General features: G+C 39.3%; 1 protein-coding gene across 1 annotated transcript; it reads left to right on the top strand.

Annotated features, from left to right (window-relative positions):
• The first annotated feature begins 2497 nt into the window (after positions 1–2497).
• Positions 2498–8523, top strand: LOC143210558 (uncharacterized). Its single transcript, XM_076427513.1, has 2 exons — positions 2498–3294; positions 3432–8523. Exon 2 carries the CDS (start codon positions 3484–3486, stop codon positions 3784–3786), a length of 303 nt encoding a protein of 100 aa, XP_076283628.1. The 5' UTR covers positions 2498–3294; positions 3432–3483; the 3' UTR covers positions 3787–8523.
• Positions 8524–8671: the final 148 nt, after the last annotated feature.

Below are 8671 nucleotides of genomic sequence, written 5' to 3'. Positions count from 1 at the left end.
TCCTTGACTTTTATTTGGCCCGCGGCACGAAATCAACAATTGTACAGGGTGTCACGAAATTATATGTCGGGGACACCACAGCGCGACTCTACACCCCCGATTTAATCGAAAATGACATAAAGACCCCCCCGAAAAAGTAACTTTGAACGTGAAAAACAAGGTAACAAAAACAATAATTTTTTTAAGATTAAAAGATGTTAAATCTTAAAAATATCATTTTTAAAAAGATTTTGGTATTTTTTACCTTTTCTTTCACGTCCAAAGTCAATTTTGCGGGGGTTCCTTAGAATCCCGTTAGAAAAATAATTTTGTGACACAATGTACAGTAAAGTTGCGATCTATAGCTCCCTGGGGATCTCCACGATCACTGTCCCTTCGCCTAGATCACTGTCCCTTCCACTAAAGGGTGTAAAAACGGGGCCTTCCACGACGCATAAAAAATGGTTTACATACACGATCTCTGTCTGCTCGGAACAGGCGATGGGAGCTAGATCGCGACTTTACTGTTACTGTTAAGCAAACCTTCCTTTCTCTGTAAGTTTTCTTTGATAATATTCAATACCAGGCGCAAGCACAAACACGTTTCCTTTTACAATCCCGTATGTTTTATTACCTGAGTTTTTCAATAAAAATATCTAACAGAGCACACAATATAGAGCAACGTTTCAAGAACAGATACTTTTTAATTACAATGTAAATTGTTAAAAATATTTACAGCGAGCTGCATCATCGACAAACGATCATTCCACCAGCACCGACGAGATACTATTAATAGTATCTGGTCGGTGGCTCCAGAGTCCAGACACTCTACGGGTAAACTTCCGAAAGTCGGTGAAATCGGATTGAGAAAAAATTTTTCACATAGGTTTCATTTTGCATTAGAAACATGTTTCTAAATTTAGTTAAAAAATTTCTTGTCGTTTTAGTGTCATTTTCTACCTTGCCGACATAACATTTTCTGGGTTGGTTCTGGGTTAGTTCAAATGGAAGCAACACGAAAAAAACGAAATTACTTTCCGAACGACCTAACGCATACAGAAATAAGCATATACCCTGATTATTATATCTGTTAGTCTGTTATTCTGCCAATACAGAAATGTATGCAAATCAAAACAAACGAAAAACAGCCGCACGAATTCGTCAAGGCCAAACACAACCGAATACTACAACCATGATCGTCTTAAGTGAAGCTCATAAAAATTAGAACTATTACGTTTACGACAAAAATTTCCATTTTCCTACTAAATCCGACGCAAACAGAACGTGTCATTGTTATCCTAGAAGTAAGCTTCTAGCTTTAGATAGCTCATTCCACTAAGTGAGAACGGCGTACAATTATTTCTGTTATCACTGTTTATCATATTTAAATATTCAGACCAAGTCCATTCGATGTTATCGCGTTAAACTCGCATACCTCTCACTGATTCTTGGTAAACAGTATGATCTTATTGATTCTTATAACGACCAAGATAATCTGAGTTTTGAATTATTTCGTCTTACCTTGGTTTTTCATTTGCAGAAATCGTTCGTGCGTTTTATTTGCTGATGAATTATTAATAGGTGGTCAAAACTTTCTCTGATATAGCAAGAATCTTTCGAAATGAATTCTTTGAAAGTTGTTTTAAAAGCTTTTCTTAGAAACTTGTTTTGTACGATGTTTGTGAGAAAATTTATAGTGAGACAATATTAACCCTTTGCGCTCTGAGAAATTTCAACTCGAAAATGAAACACTTCTTCCGACCTAGAATATTTCTATACCGATTTCTAAATTGGTATAATACCTCGTACAATATCTGAATGTTTAATAATTGATTAGATACTGACATATTCAATAATGTAAACAATATTTTGAATAATGGTACAGCAAATTTTGTCAATTTTCAATCCTTTCCTTATGAAATGTTCATTATCATATTTGCAACATTCTTCCGATTAAAATTCAACAGCAAGTCGAGTATCCGAAACTAAAAGTGGAACATGTGTTCGGATAATCGAGGCTCTACTAAAAAGTAGAAGCGACAACTTTGACACGAACTATCTTCATGAAAGTTTACACAATGATCAGAGAGATTGCTCTTAGAGATTGCAAGATAAGCGACCGGTGTCGTTATCGGGTAAAAACGATGAATCTCCCACGAGTAAATAATATTTTGCTGGAACAAATATCGCGCTAATCTTTGAGCAATCGCATTACGAGGTATATAAAACAGGGATGGATCGCGATCGTTAATTGCACAGTATTCACAATCGCGCGTAATTCGGCTAACTATGGCGTTAATGAAAATTTTCGTGGTCACCGGTCTGCTGGCTGTCCAGCTGCTGGAGGTGTATGGTCATGGAATGATGATGGACCCCGTGTCCAGGAGCAGTGCCTGGAGGAAAGGATTCCCCGTTGAGCCGAACTATGACGACATGGGTCTTTTCTGCGGAGGATATCAGGTGAGAAGCTGGCTGGATCATTACGGATGATCGACACGTTGACTGACACGCGTACATCTTGAAAAGGCCCTTAAAGTTGAAGTAGTATAGTCAATCAGACAATGTCACTTAATTAGTAGGATCGAAACTGCCCAATTCGAATTTATTATACAAGGGTGAGTCACGAATCGAGGGTGAGTCTCGAAGTAATTTTCATTGCAGAAACAAATTTTTCTTCTGACCTAGAATATTTCCGTTTTATTGAATTTTTTATTCCATGCGTATATGAAACTGATCCGATTTACACGTACAATACCGGAATATTTAGTAACTCATTAATTACAAATTTGGTAATGTACAAAATAGTTTGAATAATGGTATAACAATATTTAGTGGCACTAGGGTTGCCAGAAATGTTTTATCCAAATATAGAAGAAGTAGTGAAAACTGCAATTATGTATATGTATATGAGATAGGCTCAAAATATAGGAGTTCAAGTAAAAGAGGTACACAGCACATTTTAAACTTTTTTATTCAAAGATTTTTGAAAATCCAAATATGATATAGGAGATCAAGTTCAAATATAGAAGACTCATATCAAATATAAAAGATCTGGCAACCCTAAGTGGCACCTCTAAATTTTTACGCAGCGCCTGAAGACTGCAACACGTAATACACAGCTGTAAGGACGGCGATCAGTCAAAGGAGCAGTCTCCGAGCACTGGCGTCGCTTCTCTAATCGTTTCACCATCTGTTACAGGTTCAGTTCGAACAAAATGGTGGAAGATGTGGTCTCTGCGGCGACAACTATGCTCTTCCTCAACCTAGACCCAATGAGAATGGTGGAACCTATGGACGAGGTGTGATTGTGGAAAGGTGAATGATCATGTATTGATAGTATCATCTAATACAAATTGCACTTTTTATTCGTTTCAATCGTGACTTATTCGAGGATGTAAATTGTGAAAGTGAACGAATTCGCAATTGCAATTACACAATGATAAACACACCAGGTACAACCGTGGTCAGACGATCAACGTAAACGTGAAGTTAACTGCCAACCACATGGGAACCTTCACTTTCCATCTGTGCCCTCTTCAATCAAAGGGCCAATTGGAGTCCGAGGACTGCTTCAATCGTCATCCACTTCAATTAGGCGACGGTACCTGGTCTCGAAAAGTCCCTAGCAGTCAATACGAGTTCAACATACCTGTTCGCCTACCTGGAGATGTGACCTGCAAACAGTGTGTCGTCAGGTGGACCTACAGATCCGGGAACAACTGGGGAGAGTGCGATGATGGCAGCCATGCTCTGGGCTGTGGGCCTCAGGAGACCTTCAAGAACTGTGCTGATGTTACCATCTCCTAAATACTCAAAAATGTACTGAATGAAGAGAAATTTATTTAACTGCAATACGTTTAATTGCAATAGATCAAGAAAAATATATCAACATTCTAAAAATTCAACGCTCCGTCACGAACCTGTTTTCAATCTATCTTGAAAATTTTGTAGAAAAGTTTGTTTATCGTCTAACATGGCAGTCTGAATATTCTGAACAAATGTACAAGGATTAACAGAATAATGGAGTCATCTTCGTAAACAAGATAAAATGTTCACGATCCCCCATAAAATAGTCAATTAAAATCTATAATATTCGCTGGAAGCTTTGCAATCGAACGATGACAATACAAGCCATCTGCTCTGCGAAATTAGTGCATAATTCATTCGATGAATGAGCGGAGAAATTCTGCTAATTTTTACGATACTCGGGTAATTAAGGCACGGATCGAAAGCGTGGAACGGTATGCGGCGCCGTACGAATATATTGTTTTAATGGTCCTAAATAAAAACGGCGGAGAAATTGCGAGCGCGTGGCAATGAACGGTCGAACGGCTGACAAACAGCTGTTTCGCCTGCCGTTAAATAAATCGAGCGTAATTCGGCGGCCGTAATTGCGTCATTAACGACAGGGACGCGCGTAAATTCGCGAGGCAACGATAATTGCGACGACCCCAAGCACCACGGGGAATTCGTACAATTACCTGCCGTATCTGCGTGCACGTGCGACAAATTTCTGTTTCGATCTGTTTGTCGTTCTCGAACTGTATCCCATCGAGCCGGAATGCAGGAAAAGATTTACACGGTCTCTTGTAACTTGAAAAACCGGAAGTCCTCGCGCTCCATTATTTCTCAAACTGTATCCCATCGAGCCGGAGTAACAGAATAGTTGTGTGTTTAATTTCTCCGATCTTTTCAATGTTGAACGCGCGATGCAGATAAAGATTTACACGGTTCTTGTAACTTGACAAATACCGGAAGTCCTCCACGCCTCATTATTTAAATGCTCGAAAGCCCCTTGAGACGGCACGGGGTTTCAGTTCACAAAACCAGATGGTTAGTCATCGGGTACACCTCCCGGATTTTCCAATGGCCTATCTGTTTCGAGAATCGCCGTATTTCGATCCGGTCCTTAGCATTACAATGAGCACGATTGTTCTTCGCCGACGACCGTCGCTGAATTATAATCACTAGCGCGCGGTATTAATATGTACTGATTATGAGAATGGGTGGCTGATATACGTAACAATGCGAACGTTAGTAGAATTTAAAAACCTGTATTACCAAATCAATTTCTAGTAGATTCTTATTTTGTGCGAAAGACTGAGTAATTGTTGGGTGTATACGTCGATTCGTCGCTTTTATAATTATTCGCTCGTACAGTGAGTGATTAAATTATTGGAGATACAGTTTGAAAGCCACATTTATTATTAAAATGATTAAAAAAGGAAATGCATTTCTATTTTGCATAAAGAATGGAAGGAACAAAGCTGGAACAATCGATCACGGTTGCCCAACGATTAAAAAATATAAAACATCGATCGAGACTCGTCTAGAAAGATAAAGCGAACCTCGAGCCTCGAGAACTTCGAATCCAGTTCAGCGACTGCATGACATAAGACACGAACACAAGCAAGCTAGATCATTAGGAAGGCGACGTATAGATCACGTAGACACACGTGCGCCAGCGCCCAGTCGCTTTTTCTCCATAAAAGAATTCTCCATCCTAAAGTATTGTTACCGAAGATACATACAACCTCTGGTATAATTAGTGGAGGTTCATTCTTTTAGATGTCGATTGGAGCTCCAGCTATTTTGCATTGCATGACCCAATAATTCGACAATGGCCGACGCACAAGGCTCTCGAGAAGCGTCTGCGTTTGACTTTGCAGAAACGGAGGCGTGTCGTCACCCTGACCCACTGACGCTTTCTCCAGGAGAAGGTTTGCACGCCATTTGTTGTTCCAATGAGTTCTGCGTTCGACAAAGGGATTAAAGAAATTGTGCTGTCGCTCGGTCTATGAATTTTTGAGTCTTTGAGTCGACTCGAATAGCAAGGATCTCGGGTCCTTGCGAGATATGCCAATAAGGAAATAGATAGGACACCTCGGGTGCTCAGAGCATATCTGGTTTATTTAAACTATACAAATGGTGTGGGTGACTAAAACCTACGTGACTAAAATCAAGGAACGGTAGTTTACTAAACAATAGGAAATGTGTTTCGCAACTGTGGTCATTTTCTTAGATTTTCCTGTCGGTCCTGGTCCTTTTTTATGATAGTTAACAATTATCTACCTTAATCTAACCTTAAACTACTTTGAAAGGAATGAATCGCCTAAACCTAAACGATAGACACGAGCTTATAGTCTAGCCAAATTCGAAGGTTCCCCCTTCGTTGCGTGTTTTTGCACAAGATTATAAACATCAATGTTATACAATTATAACTATACAATTAATATACAACTATATATATTATACTATATATATTATACAATTATAGCTACACAATTTTTTAAACGGTGCGAGTTTCATGGCTACAAGACGAGCAGGAGAGGCAGGTTGCAACATCCCAAGACTCTCAGACTTCCTGCTGGAAATACCCAGAGCAGCATGATTCTTTTACCTCGTTGTGTCGTCTCCGAATCATTCGAACCTGTAGATCCGTGTTCGATGATCATTCGGTTTCGCCAGTTGATCTCTTACGTTACTCTTTTATTCTACACGTTTATGACAAAAATGCGTAAACGAAAAACATTAGAAGAATTTAAAAATCCTGTTATTTTATTTCCATCCTATTCACTTTTAATTATACTCGTATATGGTACTTACAATCTCAAAACATTAAATTTAGTGTTTCGAGCTTAAATAAAGATGCCGTCTGCACTGGCAAATATTTATCCGGCATTCAAAGTAGTTATTTTATTGAATAAGAATTGACTTTTGTTGGAGTCATATATAGTTAAATGTAAACAGTTATGTGTAGAAAGTAGAGTTTGTTGCAATTCGCTCCGATTTGGTGCAATTCAGATAGAACATTTTTTATTTCGCACAATAAATTGTTCTGTGCATAATCGACTCTATTTCGAAGGAGAGAATCGATTAAGAGAATTTCTCTCGACTCCTCGGAACGGCATAATGAATTCGTAATTAATACGACGGATTATTACGCCGCGCCGGAATGTAATTCAAGGCAATGTTGTTGCGTCGAGAACGGAACAATTGTGTGCTAATTAGATCGTTAAAGAAAAAGTAACCGAGAACAGAGAGGGAATACCTGAATGATTTCGAGAGCTGGAACTGTTGCAAGGAAGACGGTTCGCCGGATTTTTATGTGCCCGTCGCGAATATGATTGTGAGAAACCGTGCAGGAATATGCTGCGCGATTTTAGTCGACGTTATCCTTCCTGCATCGATACTTCGGATTCATGAACGAACGTTATTAACATTTTAAAATAATTAACGGAGGAAGCGTAGCTGTTCTTCCAGCCAATCTTCACAAATTGGCACGAGAAAATTTTACTTTTTTTCGTGGTGCTGTGCTGTTGCAACTATGCGCATCCGTGGATGGAAAGAAATCAGATGGAAATTTGGATAAGTTGGAGAATTGTATTTATGGTTACGGAGATAATTGACGATGAGTTTTTTTTACACAATAGGTGCTTTATTTTATGTTATTTATATACTTTTAGATCGTTAGGGATTTTCTCAGCATTCTTTTCTTACGACAATGCTTTTAAAAGTTACAAAATGTAATAATCTTTCTCTACCTTGTTTTTGATAGTAGAGATTTGACATGTGCTGATGTTGCTTGTAGTGGAGTGTAATGGAAATTTTGAGAGGTGAAGTGTTTCGGAGTTTTTGGAAACTGAAGGGAATAAAGTGATTCTGGTGCCGACCTTTTTTACTGTTTCCGATCAGACATTTGATTGAACACTGAATGGAGAGGAGAGAAGAAAAGAAAACGCCCGAACAACACGCGTTCACTTTCAATTTCGCCGCTTTCGCCGCGCTGACAGCGTCGCTTGTTCTTCGATCCGACTTGTGGACAGTCTAATATCGACTCTGCGAGAAAATTACTTAGGAAGATCGCGAAAGCGGCTGTTCCGCGAAGGACACGCGGAATTGCACGGGCAATTAAACTGGAAAACATTTCGGATCGGAGAAAAGTTCGATCATTTGGAGGAACATGCCTAAAATCCCCTATCGAATTAGAATATTTGTTCGACATGTTTTTAGTTTGCAAATTGATTCTAAATGGAAACAATTAACCATCGATCAAGTACTTCGGCAGTAGAATGTAAAAAACGTTAATCGTTTCAGGTTACTTAACCAGCTAAACTTCCTCATTTTTTTTTTCATGATCCATTAAAACATTACCTAATAGCTGCGATTTTGTTCTGTAACGTGCCAACAACGAAAGCCACTAAACAGCATCCAAGTCTGGCGTAATTTACCAGGTAGTAGAAAGAAGGAGGCAATAAACAGATTAACGCGACAGAGTCCCAGAGACGGTATCTTGTTATACTGTTCTCCCACTCTGTTTCACGTTCCACCATCATTCTATGGGCATTCTATACGGTACAAAGTGTCCCAGGTTCCCCCACTATTCTGTGGATCCTAGTACGAGACACGTAGTGTTCCAAGTTCACCCACCATTCCACGGATCATACTAGAGAGCACAGAGTGTCCCAGGTTCGCCAGACTTTATAGGCTTTATAAATTTTATAGGCCCACCATGTTATGGGCTCTAGTATGCGGCAAACTGTCCTAGGTTCCCCCACTATTCTTTGGTCCTAGTATGACACGTATAGTGTTCCAAGTTCACCCAGTATTCAATGGGTTATACTAGCGAGCAAAGTGTCCCAGATTCGCCAGGCTTTATAGGCTCAGCTACGGAGCACAGAGTGTCCCAGAA

The sequence above is a fragment of the Lasioglossum baleicum genome, chromosome 7 (genome assembly GCF_051020765.1).
Source record: "Lasioglossum baleicum chromosome 7, iyLasBale1, whole genome shotgun sequence".
Taxonomy (NCBI): domain Eukaryota; kingdom Metazoa; phylum Arthropoda; class Insecta; order Hymenoptera; family Halictidae; genus Lasioglossum; species Lasioglossum baleicum.
Note: the sequence above shows the minus strand (reverse complement) of the source record. Positions and strands in the feature narration are given on the sequence as shown.

Bases quoted from the DNA above. Each gene is read 5' to 3' on its own strand.
- LOC143210558 (XM_076427513.1), top strand. From the start codon at position 3,484: ATGGGAACCTTCACTTTCCATCTGTGCCCTCTTCAATCAAAGGGCCAA.